The following is a 26213-nucleotide window of genomic DNA, read 5'->3' on the forward strand; positions in this document are numbered from 1 at the left end:
GGAGGCCTGGCCAGTGCGCCGGCCCCTCCCGGCCCCCCGCCCCGCGCCTGTCCCTGGGTGGCCGACCGCACACATGTGGGGGCTGTTTTGAGAGCCTCCCTTCTTCCTGCGGGAAAGCGCCTTTCCGAAGGTGGGTGGGTGGGTGGGCGGGGCTGGCCGGGGCTGGCCGCTGCAGCGACAGTCCTTTCTGAGCCCCCGATTTCCCCGCCCTTTTTTCCTCCCAGGTCTTCCCCAGAGGCCATGTCTCCTTGGTCTGTCGCCCGTGGTCCGGGTGTGTTTGGTGGCTGCAGGGCCATCCCGGCCACACAGGCCGGGATCCTCTGAGGGGCCTCAGTGCTGGCCGCCGGGAGGGGCAGCAGGAAGGGATGGGGCGGCACAGGGAGGGCAGAGGCTCTCGTCCTGCGTCCGCCCTCAAAGGCGGCGGGGTCTCGGCGGGTCACGCCCCGCCTCGGGGCCGGGGTCTGCAGCGCCCGCCTGGGCCGGAGACACGAGCGGAGACGTGCCGCTTCAACGTGGACGCAGACGCTGGGCAGGCGGAGCGACCGCGCCCTGCCGGCTCCCGCCTGCGCCCCACACAGCTGGCAGCAGTGGGGGTCTCGCCAGCCCCGAGTCCCCGCGGGGGCGCGGCCCCGGCCCCTTTCCCCGGGGCGGCACCGGGCCGGTCCACTGTAATTCCAATTTAGGGAGGAGGCGTGCCGGTCACACGTGCACAGTCATCGCAGCAAGAAACCCGTTGAGCTCTCAGGCCCCCCCCGCCCCCCCACCAGCTGTGGCTGCAGCCTCTCCTGTGGCCGCCCACCCGGGCCGGGCGCGGTGTGAGGCCCCCGTGGCGCGGGTCAGGGACCTTTGCTCAGAGCCGCCCACCTGTGCCTAATGCGCGGTGCTCGGGGCGGCCGGGCTTTCCCGGGGTCGGAGGGCCGCCGGCAGAGGCCGGTGAAATGGTGCGTCCTTGGGGCCGTGAAGACATGCTGCGTCCATCCCCACGTGGGGCCCCCCACACTCACCCCACAGCTGGGGGGGTGGAAGGTCGAGGGGCTCAGGGCTTGGCGACCCAGGGCCGGTGCGGGCCAGCACCCACCTGGGTGCGTGAGTTCGTCTTCCCGCGCTGGCAGCTGGCTGTTCAGCACGCGCCCAGCAGTGTCTGAGAGCGCAGGACGGTGACTCATGCACCAGTGGCAGTTTGCCCTTTAAAGTTGTAGAGCTGATGTTCGGGTGGCCCTTGAAATTAAGGGTCGGCTTTCTGGGTGCCCTGGCGTTCACTTCCGGAGCTCCAGGCCTTTCTACGGGTGCCGGCTCTGCCAAGGCCCAGGACCCCACGCGGATGTGTTCAGAGTGTAGTGACAATACCACCTGGCTCAGGGGCAGGGCTGCTGTCAGCAGTCTGGGGTGTGTGTGTCCTGTGCTCCCTGAGCAGGTGGGCTGTGAGCCGCTGGCACGTAGTCAGGGCCCCCAGCAGCTGCCTGACCTCGAGCAAGTCACTCGTTGTCCCAGAGCCTGAGGTGTTCATCTGCAGAAAGGAGTAACGGCTCTCATCACTGCGAAGGCTGGAGAAAACCGCCAAGCGCCTGCCCATAACAGGTGCTCAGAAAGCCCGGCTGTCCGTGAGCCGTCCCGGGGCTGCCGCTGCAGCGGCCCCCACGGAGAGGCCCGTCCCCCGCAGCCGCCTTGAGGTGTCCGTGGGGAGCTGCCAGGCCGGCCGTCCCCCGTTGCTTCCCACCCTGCTTCCTGAGCCACGTGTGAAGTGAGGGAGCCCCTGCCCTGTGTGCCTTTGGCACGGCCCCCAGACGCCCGCAGGCCCCTGTGCTGACTTGTCACCTGTGTTTCCAAAGAGACCAGAGCCGCTGACCGTGGCCGTGCGCCGGCGTGCCCGGGCCGGAGCCGGGCGCTCCGGGCTGCGCCCTCCAGAGCAGCTCAACCTGCTGGGACTGTGGGCCAGGCCCTCAGTGGCCCCGCTGTGGTTGCCTGCGGTTCTCTGGGGAAGGACGGGGGCGGAGGGAAGCCTCGTGCCATTGGGTGCCTCTGCCATCGTTCAGGGGCCCGGCGCAAGCAGCAGGGCTGGAGCAGGTGGCAGCGGCAGAGGCCTCGCTGCACCTCCCAGCCCATCAGCGGGCGGACTCCGGCACGGAGGCCTGCTTGGGTGTCTGAGTCCTGCTCTGCACGCGCCGGTCCTTTCTGGCCCGGAGACGCCGTGGTAACAGGAAGACGTGGGCCAGGCCCCGCCCTTCCTCTCTCCATCAGCGACAGTCTCAGACGGCCGCAGACCTGAGCGTTGTTCTGTCTTCTTGATCTAGAAGGACTCGCCGCCTGGCCCTGGCAGAGGCTCAACAGGGCGGGTGGGGGTGTGGGGCGCAGCCGCCTGGGCGCACGGTACGCTCTTGGTTCCTGGGGGCGCACGCGCTGAGTGAGCTCGGCGTTCAAACCGCGGTGAAATCACCCACAAAGCCCCACGGCAAGTGGCCCCAGTGACCGGCTCTGTGTGGAAAGGTGGGACGGTCTCAGGGGCCTGAAGCTGGTCCCAGGAACTGCTTTTCGTTGCCGTCCAGGTTCATGGGGTTAGGGGACCCGAGAGGCGGGTGGGTCCCTGATCACTGCGAGCTGTCAGCTACGAGCTCGCCTCAGGGTGCAGGCAGCTCCACGCCTGGGCAGGCGCCCTCGCCTGACCGTCCCCTCCCGTGTCCTCCCCCCAGTGCCGCACACGCAGGGCCCGGTCGACGGCAGTCTCTACGCAAAGGTGAGGAAGAAGAGCGCCTCGGACCCCGGCGTCCCAGGCGGGGCCCCGGCCGTGCCCGCCGCCCGCAGCCCGGACCACAGTGACCACACCCTGTCGGTCAGCAGCGACTCGGGCCACTCCACGGCCTCCGCGCGGACAGACAGGACCGAGGAGCACCTGGCTCCGGGGCCCAAGAGGGGCCTGAGCCCCCAGGAGAAGGCCGAGTTGGATCAGCTGCTCAGCGGCTTTGGCCTCGACGATGCCGGCGGCCCCCTCCAGGACATGACCGATGCGTGCGCCAAGTTCAGCGGGACACGCCACGTCGTGCCGGCCCAGGTCCACGTGAACGGGGACACCGCCCCGAGGGACCGGGAGACGGACATCCTGGACGACGAGGTGCCCAGCCACGACCTGCACAGCGTGGACAGCGTCGGGACCCTGTCCTCCTCAGAGGGACACCAGGCGGCCCACTTGGGCCCTTTTGCCTGCCACCAGAGCAGCCACAACTCACTCCTGTTGGAGGGGTTCGGCAGCAGCGCCGTGGAAGACCAGCACAGCGCGCTGGCCCCAGGCCTGGGCCTCAGTGTGGGGCCCCTCTACGAGCGAGAGGCCTTCGGAGGCCGCGAGCCCAAGCAGCCGCCACCCGAGCGCGGGGCGCCCTGCGTGTCCCTGCAGGCGCCGGCCTACGAGCCGAGCGGCTACTCCACGCAGACCTGGGTGCGCCAGCAGCAGCTGGTGGCCGCCCAGCAGTACAGCTTCGCCCCCAGTGGGGAGGCCCGGCTCATGGGCCACGGCCCCGCGGATGGCCCCCGTCTGGCACAGGCCCAGCCCAGGCTCCTGGTCACCCCCGCCCCGGGGGCCGGCAGCCGGGTGCCCCCCCAGAGGGGCGTGGGCCCCGGGACACATCCGCCCGACACGCCGCGGCCCCCTCCTGGCAAAGCTCTGAAAGCCAGGTTCCCGGAGGTCAGCGTCGTCAATGGGATGGGCCCAGCGCCCAGCCCAGACCCCTCCCCGGGCTCGCCCACCCTGGACATCGACCAGTCCATCGAGCAGCTCAACAGGCTGATCTTGGAGCTGGACCCCACCTTCGAGCCGCTCCCCACTCACCTGAGCACGCTGGGCAGCCAGGCCAACGGCCCCGCAGCCCCGGACAGCGTGGCGGGGGGACTCCGGGCCAGCGGCCGCCTGCAGGACAGAGGCGAGGACCCCGGCAGGGTCGCCGCGCAGCAAGGTGAGCTGGTGTTTAACAGGCACGTGGGGCGCTTCCTTGTTCTGCGGCAGAGCGCAGGCCCTTCGCTGGAGGGGGGGCGGGGTGGACAGCTGGCCCCAAGGCGCAGTCTTGCGGGACGGGGGACAACGGCACAGCCCTGGTGCATGAGAGGCCCCTGGACTGGCCACGCAGGGAGCGGCGGCAGAGCATACGCGGAGGCTGTGCCGGTGGGTTGCGGGGGAGCAAGGTGGGTGCAGGAGATGGTGGCTGGGGCAGTGGAGCCCAGGCCACAAGGCCCAGGCCCGGCCCCACAGGGCGCCCCGCTGCAGCGGGGGCCGTGCTGACGGGGGGAGGCGGGCTGGGCCGGCCTCCCTGCCCAGCTGCTAGTCCTGGGAGGGCCAGAGTGGCTGCAGCGGACAGGCAGGGACCTCTGGCTGCAGGGCAGCGTGACCGTGGGGCACGTGCCGGGACCAAGCCTCTGACGTGCCCTCTGTCTCCTGGAGGCACAAGGCTGGGGGCCCGGTGAGCTGGCTGTGGCTGGGCCTGGACAGGCGTCCAAGGGCAGAGGGCTGCTGGGAGGGGTGGCGGCCGGCGGGTCAGGGCACGGACGGTGTGTGAAGGCTGCAGGGAGAATGTGCATCCAGAAGGCTCCACACAGAAAGGATGGACCCAGGCTAGGCATTCACCACCACTGAGGTGTGCGGACGTGGAGCTCACGGGCTCTGACCAGGCAGGTCCTGAGCCCAGAGGCCCCCCAGGGCTCAGAGGGTTGCGACGCTGGGGGCCAGGCTCCCCGTGTTGGCGTGTGTCTCTCTCTGGGCCAAGCTCCCAGCGCCCTGCCCCTGAGCAGCCCGGCCGGAGGGTGAATGAAGGAAGGACAGGCGCTGGGCTCGTGCTCCTCAGTCGGGCCCGCGGACCTCAGTACCCAGTGCTGGGCCTTCCGCCTCCTGGGCTCCCCTGCCGCCCCGGCCCCGGCTGCAGGGCGGAGCGCGTCCCAACGTCAGCGCTTCCAGAGGGGTCAGGCAGCGGGGTGGCGGCCCTCCCGAGGTCTCACAGGTCGCGGTGGGTGGATTCCAGAGCCGCCCAGGCGGGGCCGGTTGCGTCCCGCCGCGCCCTGCGGTGGCGGACCCTGCAGTTCTGGCGGGTGAAGGACGCCATCTCTGAATGTCTGCTCGTTCCATCTGTTAAAAGCAACCCTGTCATAGCGCCCTGCCGATGGAAGGGCCCGCACACACCTGTCCGGTACCTGGCCACAGGTGTCGGCCAGCTTCCCTGGGCCCTGGGGACCCTGTGTCCGGAGCCGGGAGCCACTGAGCCTGCCCTGAGCAGACAGTCCGTCAGGCCGCTGCAGGCAGACGCAGAGCCCCGGTCCTGCAGCGGCAGCAGCCGGGTGGCGCTGGCTCAGGCCCCAGGGGCCGGCCTGGCGAGCTCGGCCAGACACAGGCAGGCAGGCAGGAAGGAGTTCAACAAGGCTCCGGGCAGCAGTGCTCCCTCTGGCGCGCGCCTCGCCCCGCTGAGCCTGTTTCCCAGGCGTCACCTGGAAACAGGAAAGTCGGAAGTTTTCCTTCTGGATGAAACTCTTCCTCGCGGTGCGGAGGTGGTGGGAGGGTGAGTGGATGTGGGGAAGAGGACTTTGGAGCCCAGGTGACAGCGGCTTCAGGCTCCCTGGTTTTCCCGCTGTTGCAGCGCACCCCCTAGTGACTCCAGCCGGTGTTGCAGCAAAAGAGCGAGCGGGAGAAAGGCGGTGGCTGCTTCCCGGCCGCGGCCGCTTGAGGAACTCTCCCCGCTTCGGTTACTGAAATTCTGATCTTGCTTTTAGGTCATCTCTAGTTCCTCTTATTATAAAAGTGAATTAATGGCGTTTTGTAAGTGAAAGGACTTGAGCCCTTCGACACTGAGTCAGCAACGTTCAGTGTGTGTGGTTACATATTGTAGGAGACTTCAGTTAAAGTGCTTTCTAGGCCATTGCGTTCATCATCGGCGGGAGTCACGGGCCTTCAGTGGGGTTTTCCCACGCTTTTAGAGCCAGAGAGATGGCAGCAGGTTATGTATCAGCAAACTGGATACTAATCTTCAGAGGCTTTTTCGAAGTGGGGACGTGACCTTCTGTCAGGAAGCCTGTGCCGCAGGGGCCCCGAGCAGCAAGACGGCTCCCGCTGGCGGCAGGGCGCACGGCCTCGGGGCCGGCCCAGGGCCCAGGCCCTCCCGCCCCGAGCGCGCCCCCACCCCCAGGCGCGCACCAGGTGCGTTCCCTGCACCAGGCCAGCGCCCGCCCGGGCAGGGCGGCCGCTGAGACTCGCGCCGCCTTTGACCTGCAGGGTCTGGACGGTGTTAGAGGGTCTCCGAGCAGCGACAGGCAGGCTTGTGGCTCTCGATCAGGTCACCTTGCCTCGAGAGAAAGCCCGCCAAAGGCAGGCCCCCAGCCATTGCAACTGAGGAGAAGCCAGATCCGTCCCCGCCGGGCAGGTACGGGGAACCCCGGAGCCCCCGGTTTTAACTTTTAGATCTCACCTTTTACGTCTCTCATTTGGGTTAGGCCAGAAGAAGGCCACAGGCGGCAGGGAAGGCCGGAGTGTGGTGGCCGACCCGCGGGCACTGCAGGCACCTGCCACAAACCCGGCAGTTCGGACCTTTTTTTTTTTAATGCAGATTGATTTTATTTATTTATTTTTTAAATGTCGAAATCCATTTTAAAATGCTAAAGAACTTAAATCCATTATAAAGTCTCAGCAGTTAAAGCAACATGACACTAGCACTGAAATAACCATGCAGATCAATGAAATAAAATGAGCGAACGTATATATCTAACAATGTAACATATATGATTAACTTGATATTTCAAATCAATGAGAAAAATAAGGCATATTCAACAAATAAGGTGCATGGATTGCTATTACTTGAAATAAAACAAATATAGAGCCTTATTTCACACATTATACAAAAAATAATCAGGTGAGTTAAATAAAAATCAATATGAAAAAACAAAGGAGTTTTAGAAGAAAATACTAAGTAATGTTTTTCTTTCTTACCCTGAAATAAAATATTCAAGCCCAGAAGCTATAAAGTAAAATATTCACAATGTGACTACGTTAAACATTTACGACTACGTAGTAATATACATATTAAAAAAGTTAAAGGACAAGTAATAGAATAAAAGTATTTGCAACACATCTAAAAGAGGGTTAATGGTTTTTTTTTGTTTTAGGGAAAAAATTCTACAAACATTTAATCAAAAAATGGATAAAGAATACCAAAAAGTCATTTAAAGCTTTTTAAAAATAATGGAAATAGGCAAGAAATATACAAAAACAGGCTTAGTTTCAACAAATAATAAAGTCACACTTAAAATAACACATCATTGTCACAATCAGATTAAGTATTAAAAATACTGGTAATTTCAAGTATTGGCGACTGAGAAAGGAACTGGGTATCACAGACTCCTTTTCTTCATCTCCTCACAGCAGCCCCTGAAGCGGATCTTGCAGTGCTGGCTTGGTGGGGGTGGATTCTTTGAGCCTTCTTTTGTCTCGGAAACTCCTTATTTCGTCTTCCATTTGAACTGAGAGCCTTGCTGGGTAGAGCCGTCTTGGTTGCAGGCCTTTGCTTCTCATGACTTGGAATATTTCCACCATTCCCTTCTGGCTTGTAGTGTTTCTGTTGAGAAGTCAGCTGCTGGCCGTACTGGGGCTCCCTCATATGTTACTCCCTCCTTCTCCCTTGCTGCCTTTAGGGTTCTCTGTTTGTCTTTGATAGTTGCCGTTTTAATGATGATGTGCCTTGGAGTGGGCCTCACTGGGTTCCTCCTGAATGGGACCCTCTGTGCTTCCTGGACTTGCGTGACTTTTTCTCTCCTCCAATTAGGGAAGTTTTCCATCCTTTTTCAAACAGGTTCTCTATCCCTTCCTCATCCTCTTCTCCTTCTGGTATCCCTATTATACGGAGATTATTACGTTTCAGGTTGTCCTGCATTTCCCTAAACGCCTCTTCATCCTTTTTAACTCATTGTCCTTTTTCTTGCTCTTTCTGGGAGCTTTTTTCCTACCTTATCCTCCAGCTCGCTGATTCGATCCTCAGCTTCATCTAGCCTGCTCTTGATTCTTTCTACTGTGTTCTTCAATTCAGAAATTGTATTCTCCATTTTCTCTTGTCTCTTATTGATAGTTTCTATGTCTTTTTTCATGCTGATATAGTTTGTAATAAGTTCCTCATAGTTTCCCTGTAGTTTTTGGTAATTCTCTTTGAGCTCACTGACCTTCCTTAGAACCATTGTTTTGAATGCAGTTTCTAATAGTTTACTTGCCTCTATTTCATTTACTTCTCTTTCTGGAGATTCCTCTTTTCTCTTCAACTGGGAGGGGGGGTGTTTCTTTGTCTTCCCATTAGTTGTGAGAATCTTCTTTTTTGCTTCTGCTTCTAAAGTTGATTTGTCTTGATTTCCTGACTTTGTGGTGTGAACTTCTATGGTAGGAGACCACTGTTTTTACTTTCTGGATCTGCCTCTGATGATGTCAGTTGTTGACCCTGTCTGACCTCAGGCAGTCTCTCCGAGACTTTCAGGAACCTACTGCCTGTGGCTGCCTCCTTCGGCTGTTAATCTAGTCACTCTGCACTCAGCAATCAGGCTTAGGCACCACAGGGCAGGGCAGAGTCCCTCCTGGGGGCGGGGCTATTGGGTCCTCTCAGGCTGCTGCCACATGGGGGAGGAGTCAGCACTGGGATCCTGCCGGCCACTCTCTCAGCTCTCTCCCCAAAGCCTCCTCCCCCAGTCTCTCCTCGGGCATCTCCAGCCCACTCTGCCCCCACCTTTGTCAGAGACCAGGGTAAGTGGCAGTCAGGTTGTGCTAAAGCTGATTCTTATGTCCATCCAAGGTCATAAGGCTCCTTTCTCACTATTGCTTAGTTGTTCGTTCCAGGTGATTTCTCCACGATTTAGTTGTAATTCCAGATTGATCCTTGGACGAGGTCAGTGTGACTTCCATTCCCTCCTCTGCCATCTCGATTTCCTGTTTTCTCCACTTTGAAGGATGCCATTCAGGGGTGCTCCCTTCACACCGCTGTGCGGCATCACCCCATCGAGTCTCAGAACTGTGAGAGGCCCTGTCCCTGTTAGCGGCCACTCCCCAGCCCCCCCCTTCAGCCACTGCCCCGCAGCCTCCCCTGCTTTCTGTCTCTGCTCTGGGTGTGTCCTGTCAGCGGAATCAGGTGACGCGTGGCCTTCGGCGTCCGCTTCCTCCCCCGAGCACCCCGGTCTCCGGGCGTCCCCGCAGCTTGGCACGTCAGAGCTCCTCTGGTCGGGCTGAACGCCCTTGCGCTGCCCTGTGGGTGGCCGCATTGCGGGGGGTTGTCCACTCATCGTTGGTGGGCCGTCGAGCTGCGTCCGCCTTCTGGCGACTGAATGATGCTGCTCTGAATATTCACGTGCACACGTTTATTTGGACACCTGTTCTCAGTTTTTTGGAGCAGAGACCCAGGAGTGGGACCACGGGGCCACACAGCGACTCTCGGTTTCGGTGGCAGGGAGCCGCCCCTCAGAGGTCTGAGGGTCCGTCGGTTTTGAGGACGCTGGTGTCTGGGGTGGGTGGCTCGTTTCTGGAAGCCAAGGCCCGGTGGACACCAGCTGGTCGGCACAGGCCCCGAGGGACACTTGGGGGGAAGGACCGATCTACCTCGGCGACAGAGGGCGGGAGCGGTGCGGCAGGGACAGGCCCGGGGGCCGCGGCTGCCGGCTTCCTCAGCAAGGCCGTGAGTGCCCTCCACGCGTGGGCCGCAGGGGGCAGCCCTGCAGGTGGGCAGCCCGGACCGTCCTAAGCAACGCCATGCGAACACCACAGCTACTGAGAGGCGATGGGCCTGACTGGGGAGAATGGGAAGTCCCGGGTGTCCCAGGGAAGCTTCAGAGGCAGCCCCCCCGTGTCTCTCCTCACAGGCCCCTCTGGGGACGAGTCGCTGGGCCGCAGAAGGTTCCGGAAGCTGAGCCTCGGACAGTATGACAACAACGCCGGGGGGCAGCCTGCCTTCTCCAAGTGTGGCTGGGGGAAGCCCACGGGAGCAGAGCAGACCCTGGGCCTGGCACCTTTCCTGTCTCTAACGGACGCTAAAGAGGTACGGCCGCACCCCGCCCAGAGCTCCCTCCCAGGCGGCAGGCCCCTCCCCCGCCCACTCACGGGCAGGGCTCCCCGCTCTCGGGGCAGGGTGTGGTCTGCGGGTCTGAGCGGCTCCCTGGCCGCTGGGCCCCGGGCCTCTGCTCTGGCGTGTGCGTGGGGCGAGGGGCGGAGCCAGGGGTGCAGGTGAGGTCCGGGCACAGGATGGAGGTCCATGGGGGGTCGGCAGCAGCAAAGGCGAGCAGGCTCCCCACAGTTGTCAAGTGGCCCAGACCCCACCCCACCCTCAGGGACCACGGAGGGAAGCAGGGCGCAGGGGTCAGTGTGGCCGAGGGACCCCGCGGGGACATCGCAGAGCCAGCCTCTGCCAGGGAGCACAGTTAAGGCTTTTGACCAGAGCCAGAGGAAGACAAGCTGCCGGACGTCCAGCGCAGGAGCCCTTTCAGATCAGGGTTTACGTGTTCTCGGGGCGGAGACGCTGGGCCCCGGGCGGAGCCAGAGGAGAGCCCCTGTGGGCCTCACGTGCGAGCGGACGGGGCGCCGGGGCCTGTCCTGCCTGCCTCCGCCTGTTCTCCTTGCAGGGTGTTGACGCACCCGCGACCGCGCCGCAGGTCACCAGGGGCTGCTCGGCTGCGCTTCGCGCTGAGGCTGCTGTGCTCGCGACCCGGGCTCAGTGGGGAGGCGCGGCCTCCCCTGAGCCCCACCCCCACGTGACTTCCAGGTGGTCATGGCCGGGTATCCCCCAGACCTCGACGGGGTGGACGGCGGTGACTTCTCTCCAAGCAAGAGCAGCAGCGAGTCTGCGCCGCCCACACCGGCCTTCCCGGTGTCTCCGCAGACACCGTATGGTGAGAAAGGAGCGAAGCTCACCCCTCGAGTCCCCGCCCTGCCCCCAGGGAGGACCCTGGGACAGCGGCCGCTCTGCTGTCTTTTCCAGTGACGACGCCCCCGCACTACCCTGCGTTCGGCCTGCCTGGGCCGCAGACGGGCTGCGCCGGCGGCCTGTGCAAAGCAGCTCACGGTAAGCGCCCGCCCCTTCTCCTGGGCCGCCGGTCCCGCCTCTGCCGCGGGCGGGCGGGAGGGTGGCTCTCGCGAGGGCAGGGTGGGGGTGCGCTCTGCTGCCCGCGGGGCTGGCAACGGCACTGCATCCCCGCCGGGTGCCCAGCCGGGCCTCCGTCTGCTGAGCGCCCAGCTCCCTTTGTGGTGTGAGGGCCGTAAGTGCTGCTTTGTGCGCAGAGCATAGCGGTTAAGCTGCCGCTGTCCTTAGCGGGTATGACTGGCATGTGAGGCGAGGACTCTGCTGTGGACGGGCTCTGAAGGGGGACCTGTGCCCGCGTGTCCGCTCCTCAGTTTAATATTTAGATGGAAGCAAACGAAGGGCCGTTGGCTCCATCTACGCACCTACCCCGTCCCCCGGCCGACCGAGCCTGGTGCCTGGCTGGATGGGCTGGGCTCGACGGAGCCCCGCCGGGTCCCGCGGCCGCCGGGCCAGGCTGGCTGGGAGCAGCGGTGAGAGCGCGGGCAAGTGGCGAGAGGTCCGCACCAACCGCTGCCGGCCCGGGCACAGCAGCCGCACCTCTCGCAGCTGGAGCTGGAGGGAGCGCGCCGCCCTCCCTCCCACAGGGCCGTGGTTACGCTCAGGCGGCTTCCCTGGAGGGTCCTAGCAAACGTGTAACGAACTCTGCGCGCCCCCCCGCCCCGGAAAACAGGAGCAGACGCGGCCCAGCCTGTGTGGTGAAGCTGGTGTTACCCTGAGCCAAAGCCAGACCCGTGGAGGGCTCTCAAAGGCTGGGGCGGGGCGCAGAGGGGAGCCTGCAGGCTCCTCCGGAGGCGGGGCAGCGCTTCAAGGCCGAGCTCTATTGCTGCGTGCCTGCGTGTTCCCTCTCCAAAGCCAGACGCACCAAAACGCCTCGCCAGGTGCCCACTTTCCTTCCTGTGCTCGACTTGCTCCTCTTTGGAAGCTCCGTGACTTTTCATGAGCGCGTTAGCAGTGGGGCTAAAAGCCCGTGCGGGGCAACGCGCGTGACACTCGCTGGCGCCCTCGGTGGCTTTGCGTTGGCGGAAGCTGAGCGGCGAGTCCACGTGTGTGCACGTGGTGCATGTTTGTGTTCAGTCCACGGGGGCCCGTGGCATGCACGGGATATTCGTGTCTGTGCAAAAGCAAGCGCCGGGCACGTGGGCCCCGGCCGGCTGGACTGCGGCGCGGCCACACCCCTGCCAGGTCCACACGAAGCAGGCGCGTCGCCACTTAGAACCGCATTGACACGGGAACAGCAGGGACGGGCAGGCGGGCGCTGTCAGGCCTATGGCCCGCGGGTGGAGCTCAGAGAGCACAGAGCGGGGGGGGGGGGGCGCGGACCCGACGACGCCTCAGCTGGCCACCCAGCTGCGTCCCCGCCTGAGTGGCCTTCCCGACCGTGGTGAAGGCCGTCCTCTGTTGGCTTGCCTTTGGCTTAGAGGAGCCTTGAATCTTTGTTCCTCTGAATTTATTTATCAGCGCGTGTAGCCCCCTCTGGTGGACTGTCCTGGAATCTCACACCTACCTGCCTTTTCTGTGCGGCCGGCAGGTGTCTGTCTGCTCTCGTCGCGGGTCCTGCGGGCGGGTGGCCGTGGGCCCTAGGACGGGTGACCGGCGCAGGGGGGCCAGAGCGCTACACCTGGAAATGCCTTGCAAACTTGAGCAAAAATGGCCGGAGCTGTGCCTGCCCAGCGCTGGGGGACAGTCTGAGAAGCAGAGGGCGGCCCCCGCTCGTGCGCGGGAAAACGTGAGACGGAGCTTTTGGTCCCCGCCCCCTGTCCTCAGTGCAGCTGCTCGGAGCCACACCGCGCCTCGAGATGGCGCCCTGCCCGGGGTGGGGAAGCGGCCGCCCCGCCACTGGGGCCGCAGATGCGGAGTCCAGCCTGCGCTGTTTCCCTGGGGCCCGGGATGACGCGAGCACTTGCAGGCGGCGTGGCGCGTACAGTTTAGGGCGTGCCCTTCTGGAAGCCGCCCCGTTTGTGCCTTGCGGGTTTTCCTTCCCTTCCGAAGGCCCTCCTGCCCTGGCCCCACACGGACGGCACCTCCCCGGCCCGTGGGAGACCCGCCTCCGTTGTCCCTCCGGCTCCACGCGCCAGGCTCTGCTGCTGTCACTCGGGAGGAGTTTGGACGGTGAGGCCCGAGGAGGGTCCGCCGTCCCGAGTCACTGCGGGACGTGGGACGTAGACGCGTCACCTGGTCCTCATCCTTTGTCCCCGGCTGCGGCCCAGCCCGGCCGGAGCCTTTGGGGTGCTCTCTGTGTAACCTGGTGGCCTTCATCGGGGAGCCCCACCGGCAGAGGCTCTGGCCAAGCCTCCGGGGCAGGTAAAGAAGCGTTCGTTTCAGGCCAGCCCTGCCTCGGTTGGAGCCTCACAGACCTGCGATGGCGCATGCGTGTGTGTTCCTGGTTGTGCCTGGCCGTGGTGTCCGTGGCTTTCTGAGCGTCTGCACATGTCTGCACGCACAGGAAGAGTGAGCTCGTGAGAGACAAAAAGCCAGAGAACCGAGCATCCCACAGCTGGGGCAGAGGAAGCCTCTTGGCTGCCCCGGCCTGGCGCGCGCTTGGTCGGGCGCTGCGGTGACCCCGGCGGGTCACGAGGACAGACACGCGTGCAGCCAGCTGCTGCCGGCCTTCGGTCCCATGAGGAGCATGCAGCGGGCCACTGTGCGGTCAGAGGGGAGCACAGGCCGTGGTGCGGTTTCTGTTTGTTTGGAATTCTTCTCTGCAGGCCCCTGGAGCCTCCCCGGCGCTGGGGGTGGGGACGTCAGAGTGGCCCCTGGGCTCCTGCCTGATGCCTGGCCGTTCGGGGCTTCCTCAGGCTCCTCTGGGGCCGCAGAGATCTCGCTGGAGTCACGCGTGCTGGGCGCGGGAGGCCGCGTGGTCCCTGACCCTGCCCTCCAGGGCACAGGTCTTCCTCCCATGTGCATGCAAGGCTTCCCTGCCCCCCGCCCTCAGTGCTGGGCACACGCTGCGACGCCCCGTGATTGTGGGAGCCTGGGTCCCATTCCACAGAGTGGCCCCAGGTGGGCAGGGGGCGGGGGCTGACGGGAGACAGGCCCCACCAGGGCCCCACAGGCCTGCGGGCTCGCCGGGGGCCGGGCAGGCTAGGAGCTGCGTCACGCTGTCCTGGTGAGGCCTCCGCGTGGTGGAGACAGGACGGGGCAGCCCTGGGCGGCGCCGTGCCCTTCCTCCGCGTCCTCGGCAGGTGCCTTCGCCCGCAGCCCTGCCCCTCAGACCCCCGCCCCGGCCCCACGCCCCCCCGCCCTGTCATGCCCCAGACCACACGCCCTCCTGTCGCCGCCTCCTCCTCGGAAACGGGTCTCTCCCTGCCTTCCTCCTCCTGCCCCTCTTTCCTCTTCCTCCTCCTTCTCCCTCCCCTTCTTCCTCCCTGAGGCTGCAGCCCCCCGGGGGAGGCAGGGCCCCCCCCCGAGGAGCCATCGTCCATCCATCCGCCCGGCGCTTCCCGGGCCGGGCCTGGCTGCTCAGCCCTCCCCGCCTGCTGTTAGGGGCAGCGGCTGTGGGAAAGGCCGGGCCGGCCCTGCTGAGCCTGCGTTTCCGGCGGATCCCCTCTGCCCTGGGACACTCGGACCCGTAAACAATGCGGAGGAAGGGGCCCACGCGGCCTCAGGGGAGGGTCCCGGGGGCCTTTCCGGCCTGCAGCCGAGAGGTGGCCCAGGGTCCCAGCCCCTCCGTCTGCTGGGGAGGGGCGTGTGCCCTCCGGCCGCCCCTCGGCTGGCGCGCGGGACACGGGCTGCGTGGGGCTGGCGAGTGGCCCCCGTGGAAGCCTGCCACGTGCGGATGCGCCGGTCTTCCTTCGGAGGTGCTGGAGGCAGTGCTGGCCTGCGAGCTAGAACGGGACGGCCTGGGGGGGGGGCGTGGGACCTGGTCTTGCAGGAGGACGTTAGCGTGTGACGGTGGGGGGGCTGTGCCAACCCCTGGGGGGGGGGGCGGGTCGCGGCACGTGGCGGGCGTGCACACGCCTGGGGCCATGCTGTCTGCGCACAGCTCCCGCGTGAAGGCCCTGCACGAGATGGCCCTGCTGGTTCCCACACAGGCTTGTTCCGGTTGGATTTCAGGCCGCGAGGAGGGGAACGCGGCCTTCTAATGCGCCACGTCCTATCAAAACAGGGGGCCGTTTGAAACAGGCTTTGGAGGTTGTAGGGACGTTCTTCCTCTTTGACTTAGGGGCTGGCCTTTCAGGTAGAGGGAAGAACACGAGAGAGAGGAGGGAGAAAGGCGCGGAGGGTGGTTAGACCTGCCAGCTGCCTGGTGGTGGAGGGGCTCCCAGCCCGGCGGCCTGTTTGCAGTGAAAGTCTGCGGACGGGGGCTGGGCAGGCATCGGGGCCGAGCCTCGCCAGGCGGGACGTGCAGGGCTGAGCAGGGCCGCCACAGGAGGAAGGTCCCCCCGCACCCCTGGGCAGGGCCGCGGTGACGGGCCTCGGGCTGGTGGCTGGAGCCGGACGAGAGGTGCTGCCCCCAGCCAGGGGCAGGGGCTGGGCGCGGACCCCAGCGGGCAGCCAGGGGGCCCTGCGGGGTGCGGGGGGCTCCTTTCCTGTGGGCGGATCCCAGGGAATGGGCTTGCGCCGGGGCAGGCCGCTCCTGAGGGGCAGGTCCTGGGGTGGGAGGCCTTCCCAGGCCGGTTCAGGCCCCTCCCCAGAAGCGGCCCCCCGCCCCTGTGCCAGCTGCTTGCTCCTTGGGTGAGGCTGGCCGGGGGGCGAAGCAAAGTGCTGGAGGGTTTCAGCGGGGAGTTCTCAGGAGATTAAAGGGAGGGAAGGAAAAGGGGGGAAGAAATGAAAAGGAAGTGAACGGCCGGCTCAGCAAGGCGGGGCTGCTGCTGCCGGCGTTGGCGGGGGCTGGGGGGGGGGCAGGCCCGCCCCCCGCAGCCAGCCATCCGGACTCTCCCCGCGGCCAGCTCTGGGGCCGCCCTCTGGGTGGGCCTCCCGGGAGGCGGCCGCCCCGCGTCCCGCCCCAGCTCCCCCGGGACCCAGGAGTCCAGAGTGGCCCTGCCCGGGTGGGACTGGGGTGCTGCTTCCCACACGGGGCCGCTTCCGCCCGGCCCACCCTCTCCCAGGCCGCCCCCCCGCCCCCCGTGGATGGACCCGCGCGTGGGGTGCCCAGGTGAGCGCACGCAGTCCCCAGCCAGCAGCCTCGGCCAGTCCGGCGGATGCTGAAACCTGATCTCCAGCTGGTGGGGGAGGGGACACGGCGGGTGGGCCAGGCTGGGCTGTGGGGTCTGAGAGCCAGGAAGCTGGGGGGCAGGATCCGGAGGAGAGTGACTGTTCCCGGCGTCCCTGTCACTTGGGGCAACCCCGGCCCAGAGACTCCGGGGCCAGCGCCACGCTTTGTCGGGACAGCGACCGCGGGCGGAGGAAGCCTGGTTTACAGATGTGCGGCTTTCCTGGGTGGCTGCTTCCCAGCCCAGCACATTCTTCTGCTGAAACGGAGAAAACGCAGGAAAACGTGCCGGCCCGGGCCGGGCTGCGCGGCCCCCAGGGCTGCCCCTGGCACTCCCGCACCACCTCCTGGAGAAGCTCAAACCGGGCGCCCGGAGCCCCGGAGGGGGTTCAAAATGAGCTGCCACCGCCTCCCCAACGGTTGGGGCAGAGGGCGGGCCCCCGACAAGGCGGTGACTGTCCCCACAGTGACCTGTCTGCAGAGCCTCCGGAGGGGGAGTCTGGGTCCTTCCCTGCAACTGTCCCCTGCTCCCTCTGAGGGGGGCCCCCGGGACCCAGTTCCGAGGCGGCCCGCGGGGCCGGGGCGGGGGGCGTGGGGCCGCACTGGGGCCTCTGCGTCCTGAGGCTCCGCCGCAGCGGGCGTGTGGCTTTGGTGGAAGGATGGGGCGAGGAGCCAGGAGAGGGAGCGGGAGCCCCAAGGCACTGCTTTGTGGGAACACGGCGTGGTTGCCAGAAGACACGCCCCGGCGGTCGGCGGTCGGGGTGCCCTGCGTGGCCCTCCGGCCCTCCGGCCCGCGAGCTCCCCTCTGGTCTCGGGGTTTCTCTGCAGCTGGGAGGGAGGGAGGGAGGGAGGGAAGGAGGGAGGGAGGGATGTCTGCACGTTTCCTGGCGCGCGCGCGCTGCACCAGTGGTAGCTTTCTGTGGTTCCGCACGTGTGTTCTTCTGTCAGAAGTTGTCTGCTTAGGATGGAGACGTTTTTCTCACTCCAGAGTGAGAGGAGGAGGCATTTGGTCGGTCTCTGCCAGGAGAGAGGGAGGCGGTGCTTTGCCTCGTGGGCGCAGTGCGGGCAGCAGTGTCCCGGGGCCCCCCTCGCGGGGCCTGGGCTTTCGGAGTGGGGGCCAAGGCCCAGCGGGACGAGTCCCAGAGCACCTTCCCTGTCCTGGGCCCCGTGGGCAGGAGGGCACTGGGGGACGGGGCAGACACTCAGGCCGGGGTTAGGCGATGAGATCAGGCCGCTGCCTGTCAGACCCCCGGTGGAGGCCAGGGGCCTTGGAGGCGGGGCGGGGAGTGTCCCAGCTGCGGAGCTGAGCTCTGAACAGGCCTCTCCGCCTGGCCCCGCAGAACCGTGGGCGCCCTTGGCATGTGGGCGCCCTGGGATGGGGTTAGACCAGGGAGACCTGCGTGGGGCTCGACCCGGTGCCGGGCGCTCGGCCAGGAGCGGCTGTCTCTCTGATCTCCGCTCTTCTTCTCCTTGTAAAGTAAGTGGATACGCGTAATGGAATCAGGATTCTAACACGCGTCGGGGCCGTCCGAGATTCAGAGCCGCGGCGCCACGGTCCGCTCGGGCGCTGCTGCTGCGGCGGCGCTGGGAGCGCGAGGGCAGCGGGGCCCGTGCGGTGCTTGTGCGGTGCTGGGGGGGGGCCGTCGGAGGCCGCTCTGGATCGGCGGCTCTCACCTTAGGGCTGTTGGTGGGTGCTTTGCCTTCTCTGTCTCCTGCCCTCAGTTTCCCCTCCCCGTATACGTTTTAAAGATTTCATTTATTTTTAGAGGGAGGGGAAGGGAGGGAGAGAGGGAGAGAAACATTGGCAGTTGCTTCTCGCGCACCCCAACTGGGACCCAACTCGCCACCCAGGCCTGTGCCCTGCCCAGGCATCCCACCCGCGTCCTTCCGGTGTGTGGGACGACGCCCCGCCGCAGAGTCGCTCCGGGCCGGCCAGACACGTGCAGGAAGACACGAGCGAGCGCGGAAGGCCCTGCTGCCGGCTGGGAAGGCGGTGTCCTCGCAGCGCCACCTCCTGTTTCATGGGTTTCAGCCTCCACCAGCCGCTCGCCCCCCGCTGCCTGAGGAAGGGAGCCGAGGACCTGTGCAGCGGGGGCCTCGGGGGCCGGGGGGCTGCGCGGCTCGCTGGGAACGCCGGCCCGAGCGGGCTTTCGGGGCCTGGCCGACAGGCGTGGGTCCGCGGGGGAGGGGCCGGGAGGCTTTCCACGAGGCCCCTTCCGCCGCACACGCCCCCCCGGACCCGACGCTGTCCCGGGGAGGCTGCGGACGCCGGCCGGCTGCCGCCTGTCCCCAGCTCTTGCCCTCCGTTCCTCGGGTCTTGCTTTCCTCACTCGGGTCACATCAGTGTCCTGGGAGCGTCCCTGGTGTGCCAGGGGCGTGGAGCTGGCAGGCCTGCCTGGCCGCTGCGCAGGTGCTGCCCCAGGGGACAGTCAGGGACCGAGGTCAGCAGGACACTCGGCCTGGGGCGGGGCCCGGCCCGTCCGGCAGGAGCCCCGAGGTGGCTGGGGGAGGCTGGGTCCCCGGGGGCCACTGCGCGGCCTTGTCCGACGGCCGGAGACCCCGCGCCGTCCCCACAGGGGCGGGGCCTCCTCGCGTCGCGGGCCCTTTGCGCTCGTCATTCCTTCGTGCTGACCGCCTGGGCCCTCGCCTGTCCCACCCAGTGACCCGCCCGGTAACCCTGAAGTAGGTTCGCAGAAAGGCCACCGGCCCCAAACCACAAACCGGGGGCTGAATTACGTCCCTCCCCAAAGCTCACCTGACGGCGTCCTAACCCCCCCCCCTGCGCCCCTCATGGCAGGACGCGGCCGCATGTGGATGCGGGTCTTTAAGGACTAGACTCAGGTGAAAGGAGGTCACCTGGCTGGGCCCCAGACCGACCGGGCCGCTGTCCTTGTGAAAGGAGGCGGCTGGGACACGGACTCAGTGGAAGGCCCGCCCCGCCGCACCGGGCCCTCGGGCGGCCAGCCTGCCGGCGGCCCGGGGGCGGTCCCGTCGTCTGAGCCCCGCCCGGGCTTTCTACGGCAGCCGCGCCAGCCTGCGCCCCCGGTCCTGGGGCCCGGCATCCTGCCCGGGGCTGGGCGCGGCCCGAGAGGGACCGAGGTTTTGCTGGCCCCGACGTCGGGCGGGCCGGGCGGGGTTGGCACCCTGCTCCTGCGCCGCGGGGACCCCGGAGCCTTCGCTCCCCGGGCCGTGCCAGCTGCGACACGCCCGCCCCGGCCAGGGACCCCACGGGCAGTGTGCTTAGTGGCCTGTTGGTAGTTCAGGACGGGAGCTTGCCTTTTTTGAGAGGCGTGTTGTGAGTCTCTGGGCCCACGCCGTGAGCCTCCAGCCTGCAACGCTGACGGGGGCGCGGCACAGGGAGCCCCCGTGTGGACAGGAGCGCAAGCTCGGCGGAGGGACGCGGCGATGGCCGCACGGCCGGGGGGTGGGCTCGGTGCCGCTGAGCCGTGCGCCTGAAATGGTCAGGATGGTCAGGTTGATGTTGTGTGTGTGTGTTTCCCGCGATTGAGAGAGGGAAGGACATTTGAGTGAGCGCAGAGGCAGGTTCTGGACTCGGATTTGGTGTCACGAGGCCGCTCCCCACCCCCCGTGCCCCAGAGCCGCATGCCAACCCGTCCTCGGACCTGGGTGCTCTGGGCGTCCTTGGGACCTCCAGCCCCAACGTGCCCCCCGCCCCGTCCCGTCCAGCAGGAAGGGAGTGCGCCTTCCCAGGAGCTCCCAGCCAGCTGCGCGGGCAACACCGGCTCTCGCGGGGTGCGGGGCGTTTGCTCGGCACAGCTGGGTGTGGGAACGGCTCAGGGACGGCTGCCGTGGAGGAAGAGACTGCCTTGCGCCCACTCCCGGACTCCTGGCGTGGCGCCCGCCGATGGGGGGGGCCCGCGCTTCCAGCCCATGGGAGCCGGGCCTCCGCAGAGAAGCGGGATGGCTTCACACAGGGTCCCGGCCGCCGTCGGCTGTTTTAGCAGCGGTTTCTGGTTCTTTCCTGTTATTGGGTGAAAGGGAAATGGGCCTACTTCTTTTTTTAACAGTCGGGCTTGCCCGGCCCACCTGGGCATGAGAGGCTGCGAGAAGAGAGGGCTTCCCTGGTGTTCCATGGAACGCCGTGACTCACTCGTCACTCGTCACTCATCTGGTGTTGACAGAAGGGTTCATAAAAGAAAGAACTCCAGCTGAGAAAGTGCGTGTCTGTGCCCTGGGGGCGGCCACCGCTTCCTCTGTGTGTGCCAGCAGCCGGAAGTGCGGGGCTTGGATTTGCATCAGGAAAGCGCCGCGGGGCTCGCTCCTCCGGGCTTTCAAGGGGTTCACTGATTGATTCTCACGCTGCCTGGCCGCCGGCCCGTCTCTCTCTGGCTTTCGAGAAGGCTGGTTAAATAACGGCTTGCTGTTCGTCGAAGGTCAGCGGGAGGATTATGACAGGAGGACTCCCTTAAAAAAAAACAAAAGAGCTGCTGCAGAGCTTCCTATATAAAATCTCACGTGTTAAGAAATAACGCTTTTAATTCAGAATCGGCCAGCAGGAAAGGGAGGGAGTATGTTATCTCCGGGAGGTTTTGTGTGAACCTCGTGGTAACTGTAAAGCAAGACTCTGGAGCAGCGACGAGAGACACGGAAAAAGGAGCCGGAGCGAATCGCCGGGGAAACTGCTCTTGGCAGGGGCGGGGTGGGGGGGGAGAAGGCGGGAGGGAGGAGGGAGGCGGGGGCAGAGGACACACAACGCAGGGAGACTTGGAAGGAGACGTGCCCGCCAAGCAGGCCCTGCAGACCCCTCGCCTGGGCCTCCTGGGGGGTTCAGCAGCAGGAGGTGCCTAGGACCCCCGGGGGAGTGTGTCTTGCGGCCCAGGACTAAGGCATCGGATGGTTGAGGCTCTCCCGGACCCCCACGCTTCACCCCCTAAAATGCAGCGCAAGGAAGAGCGCAGAGCATGCTCCTGTCCCGCTGTGCAGGAAGCTCCCGAGGGCTGGGGGAGGGGGCCCTCCACCGACCCGGCCCGTCCTGGGGTGCCCGGGAGGCGGCGGGTGCGGGGGAGGAGGCAGAGTGGAGACGCAGACGGGGGGTGGGGGGAGGCAGGCTCACTCCTTCCGGTTTACGAGGAGTAAGACAGGCCCTCGCATGGGTCAAAGGTCGAGGCTGACTTTAGGTGAATAACACGATTCAAGTTTCTTTAGCTGGGTCGGCGAGTACCATCTCGACCTCAGACAAACTCACTTTCGGTTAAAGGTTACGTAGGAAGTTTAATGGTCATTTATAACTAACAACAGTAGTGGATATATGAGTAATTTTTACATCTTCGTAAGGTTTTTTGTGTCACTGGGAAGACAGGGCAGCGCTGACTTTTTGGGTTCAACGTCACGTACCGACTCCTGCGCGTCGGCTGGGACCCTGCGCCCGGGCTCCGAGCCACACCCGGCATAAAGGCGACGTCGGGGCCCCACCTCGTGGTCACTGTTGGGCCGCCCTTCCGAGCGTGGGGCTCAGGCCTCGGGGCGGGGGACAGCTGGCTCCAAGGGCAGGGAGCCCGCGGGTCCCCGCTCTTCCTGTTAACGTCCAGCGATGTAAACAGTGGACAGTGGGAGCCGATGTCATCCGGCCCCCGCGGCCGCCTCCATCGGGAGCATAAAAATAGCCCTTGTGGGGCAGCCGGTGACCCGCCCTCACCCTTGCTCTGGGCACAGGAAGCGCAGGAAGGGGAAGCCAGCGGCCAGGAGGGACAGGGCGCCCTCGTCCCACAGGCTAGGACGCCAGCTGGCACCGGGAAAACCAGGAAGAGATGCGGTCAGAGCCCCGCACGCCAGCCTGCCCGGGCGGCAGCGGGAGCGGAGGGTGTGAGGGACGTGCAGCTCGCGGGGGCGCGAGGGGGCGGGGCCCTAAAAGAAGCGTCTGCCGAGGCCCCGGCGAGGTCGGGCTCGGATACGCCAGCGTGACGCGGGTCGCATCCCCCAGCATGGCGGATGCTCGTCCCAGTGAGGGGCCGCCAAGCCCCTCGTGGGCTTGGGGAAGGCGCGGCGCGCCCGCGGGGGCGTCCGGAGAGGCGATACGCGGGCCTGGCCCGGGCTCACGGGGGAGGCAGCTTCCGCGAACGTCCCCTGCAAGACCCCCCGCAGCCTGGCAGCCGCACCTGCTCCGATCGCCCCGGGGCCTCCTGCTGGGTCCAGCAGGCCTGACCGACCCCTGGGACAGGCCACGAGGCCACAGGGCCACAGACCGCCGTCCTTCTAGAAACCTCACCCCGGTTTAGTGTGCAGAAAGCAGCGCCCTCCCTTTTGCCTGCCGGAGGCGAGCATGTCTCTGGAAACAGGAGCCCCGGCGCGGGGCGCGGCCCGCGGGGCTGACCCCCGGCGCGGGGCGTCCGTCCTTCTCTGCCCTGGGGGCCCTGGCTCTTGCTCTCTCTCCACCGCAGCCGGGGCAGCGGCCAGGCCCTGCTTCTCCGAGAGCGGAGAGCACGCCCGTCCGCCGTGGGGCCGCGTGCCTGCTTGGCGGGTGGCTGGACGTGGCCTGCGTGCGTCCCAGAGGACCCGGGGGCCGGGCGGGCAGGACGGGGGGCCGGAAGCCCACGTCTCCAGGCCCAGGTCCTCGAGCACCTGCTTCTGCAGAGGCTGAGCGCCGTCCCTGGGTCAGGGCCCGGACCGGCCTCAGTGAGCCCTGGGTCCGGCACGGAGCTGCAGACAGGGGGCCACCGTGAGGACCCTGCGCCTGCCGTTTCCGGGGACGGGCAGCGGGATGAGGGGACGCGCGCTTGCCCCGTTGGGTGGGTGTCTCGGGCTCCGTGTGAGGGAACAGGCGAGTGACAGGTGGACTGACTGACAGATGGGCAGGTGGAGGCGGGCTCTGGAGCAGTGTGTCCCCAGAGAGGACGCGGCGTCCTCTCCGCAGACTTAGACCTGCCAGGGTGGCCCTGCTCCTGGGGCCTGTGGTCGTCCCCGCCCCGAGCTTGTCCCGGGCCCCTCGGCCCGTGGAGCCCTGGTGCCGTGGTGGCTCTCAGCCCCGGCGTCGGTCCCCTCAGAACCGTGGGACGGCCACGGCCCTGACCGCGGGCTCGTGTGTGGCTGGCACCGCGCGGGCCCCCCGGGGAATGCGTGGGTCCGCGGTGGGGCGGGACCGCCGCGCTGTCTGCCCGCCGGGGCCGAGCTCGCTGAGCGACGTGGAACTTCTCTGACATCCTGCGTCTTCCACCGGTCGCCCTTGTTTTGTAGCAGAACAACCGCGCAACGTTATTTGCTTGGCTGTGGTAGATTTATCCAGTTCTTAAAGCTTACTTTAAAAAAAAAAAAAAAAAGCAAGTTTGTAAAAATACTAAGAAATCGTACAGTCGCTGGGCCACAGGCTAGGTGAGCCTTAGTTGGTAGAATGTGTGAGATTCCGTGGAACGTGGGCGCTGGGCGTCACCAGACAGGGGGCCACGCAGGGCAGTCGTCGCCTCGCGGTCGAGGACACCAGAGGGCCGGGCCGTGCTGGAGGTGGCAGGTGTGCCCAGGAAGCCGGGGCCTCAGGTGTGAGCCTCGTGGCCAGCTCAGGGACAGGTGGGGCTGCGTGCCCTCCCAGCTGGCACCCGGGGCTGCCAAAGTGACAAGCATCCCGATCGTCAACACGGAAGTCAGCCACTCCGCGTGCACTGGCCTTCGGGGAGCGACACGGCGCCTCCCGGGGCCGCAGGGCCCGCCCAGCTTGCACCCTGCGGAGAGGAGCCCCCCGTCCGGGCTGAAAGCTGCCCACGGGGCCGACATCGGGCGGCCTGACTGTGGGCCCCGCAGCGGGCGCGACCTGCACTTGGCGTGACCGGGACACCTGCTTCAGCAGCAGGAAGCGACCCCACTCCTCACAGACAGGAAAGTGACCAGGTCCCTCTGCTCTCGTGCCAGACCCCCGCGGCTGCCCCGAGGTCCTTGGTCAGCCCGTGGGGATGTCAGAGAGCCCCGTGGGACCCAAGCCTCCGGCACCGTCCTTCCCACGGGCATTCACGTCCTCCTGTGCCAGCGCCAGCAGCAGCCCCAGCTCGAGGAGGGACAGGTCAGCAGGGGCCTGTTTGTGGCCCGGGCCCTGGGAGCCGGGTCCGCCCGTGGCCCGTGGTTCCTGGGAGGCGGGGCCGCCCGTGGCTGAGGAGGGGACCCTGGGAGCCGGGTCCGCCCGTGGCCCCGGGCTGCGTTCCTTCACGTGCCGTCCCAGGTCTTCCCTGACTGGCTTGTCTCCTGAGCAGCCTCCCGCCGACTGAGCACCAACGGGCGGACCCCAGCCCCAAGCCCACGCGGGCCCTGCTGGGAAGCAGCCGATCCCCGGGGAGCCTCCTCCTCAGCCCCAGCGAGTTCCCGGGCCCCGGCAAGGACGGCCCCGGCCCAGGGCGGCCGCACCTCCCGCCCGTCGAGCTGCAGGCCTGTCTCCACAGCCACTCGCTGTCGCTGGCGGAGCCCCCGGAAGCTCTGGGCCCCCCGAGCAGCCAGGCCTTCCTGGGCTTCGGCTCGGCCCCGGTGGGAAGCGCCGTGGGAGCCGGCCTGCCCCCTGCGGAGGACCCCGGGGCTCCGCTGGCCAGTCCGCACGGAGCGCCCCCGCCCCCTGGCGGCCCGCGGGCAGCTGCCGCGGCCGTCGACAACGGCTTCCTGCCCCACGGCTTCCTGGCCGCGGCACCTGGGCACAGCAGCCCCCACAGCCCCGGCCTGCCCCTGCCCGGGCAGCCCCCACTCCCCGAGAAGAAGCGGGCCTCGGAGGGGGACCGCTCCCTCGGCTCCGGCTCGCCGTCCTCCAGCGGCTTCTCCAGCCCGCACAGCGGGAGCACCATGAGCATCCCCTTCCCGAACGTCCTCCCGGACTTCTCCAAGCCTCCCGAGGCTGCCGCCCTTTCCCTGGGTACGTGCGGGTCCCGGGGGGTGGCCCCTCTGTCCCCTCGGGCACTCGGCAGAGGCCGGGGAGCCAGCAGGAGCTCCACTGCTGCGCAGGGCGCCTCGGACACACACCTGGCGCCTCGGGCGTTTCCGGCCTCCCGGCCGCAGCCCCGCCCCCGCCCCGCCCCCGCCCCCGCCTGTCAGTCTCCGCGTCCGCCCACCCAGGACTCCCCCAGCGGCCGAAACTCGGGCGGTTCTCCGTTCGCTCGGAGCCAGCGTCCTGCACAAATAACTTTGGTTTTGAATTGGATGAGTTCATTTGAAACGTAACTGTGAGCTCCTGTACCCTGTCCTGGTGGCAAACGAACACCCTGGAACCGCGAGTACCAGGCGCAGCTTCGCTCTGTGCTCCTGCCTCAACCCTGCGGAGCTGGCACGTGCGCGGAGCTCACGGTCACAGAGCGCCCTCCGCAGGCAGCCCGCCCATGCCCCCGGCAGGGCTCCGACCTCCGTGTCCCTGAGAGGCCGGAGCATGTGATCAGCAACGCGCTCGCGGCAACCGTCTGAATCCTCTTTGCAGATAACCCGGGCGACAAGCACGTGTCGGTGAGCTTCGTGCAGGACACCTCCAAGTTCTGGTACAAGGCGGACATCTCCAGGGAGCAAGGTGTGCGGCAGGCGGGGCTGACGGCGAGGGAGCGTGGCACCCGGCGCGGACGGGAGCGCGGCCCCAGGGAGGGAGCCGCCCGGGCACGGGCGCCGCCGGCCTCGCGCCAGCCTGCAGGGTGTTGCTCCGGCCAGCGAGGCCGGTGACGCAGCAGGCAGTGACAGGAGACGCTCCCCAGCGCCTGCGTCCGGGGCGGGGGGTTGGGAGGAAGGGCGGGTGTCCCTCGGTGTCGCACGCGCGCCCTGCGCTGGGGGACAGGCCGGCGGGTGGACTGAGCAGACCGCCCTGCACACACGGCGCCGCGGCCGGCGCGGACTCAGGCACCTGGGGAGAGGCCGCCCGTAGCTCTGACCGGCTCAGTCACATGTCCCGTTTTATGGGAACGTGAGCAAACGAAGTGTCCGCTAAGGGGCCTCTCCGGGACGGACAGTAGTCGTTGCCCCAGCAGGCCTCGCGGCCCCCACAGTGTGCTGGCCTGACCCAGGGGCTCTGTCCCTGGGGAGTCTGTGACTCAGCCACGGCG

The 26213-nt window shown here is 66.5% G+C and overlaps 1 protein-coding gene across 1 annotated transcript in view; it reads left to right on the plus strand.

Moving 5' to 3' along the window:
• TNS3 (tensin 3) overlaps window positions 1–26213 on the plus strand; it is an 84082-nt gene that overhangs the window by 46731 nt on the left and 11138 nt on the right. Inside the window, exons 14-20 of the mRNA XM_054571391.1 lie at window positions 2688–3941; window positions 9847–10022; window positions 10743–10869; window positions 10959–11042; window positions 24070–24217; window positions 24405–25048; window positions 25604–25690. Of these exons, the coding sequence (XP_054427366.1) occupies window positions 2688–3941; window positions 9847–10022; window positions 10743–10869; window positions 10959–11042; window positions 24070–24217; window positions 24405–25048; window positions 25604–25690 (2520 nt within the window). The remainder of the gene's footprint in view (window positions 1–2687; window positions 3942–9846; window positions 10023–10742; window positions 10870–10958; window positions 11043–24069; window positions 24218–24404; window positions 25049–25603; window positions 25691–26213) is intronic.

The sequence above is a fragment of the Pteronotus mesoamericanus genome, unplaced genomic scaffold, assembly GCF_021234165.1.
Source record: "Pteronotus mesoamericanus isolate MK-2021 breed Mesoamerican mustached bat unplaced genomic scaffold, CSHL_Meso_final contig_220, whole genome shotgun sequence".
NCBI lineage: Eukaryota > Metazoa > Chordata > Mammalia > Chiroptera > Mormoopidae > Pteronotus > Pteronotus mesoamericanus.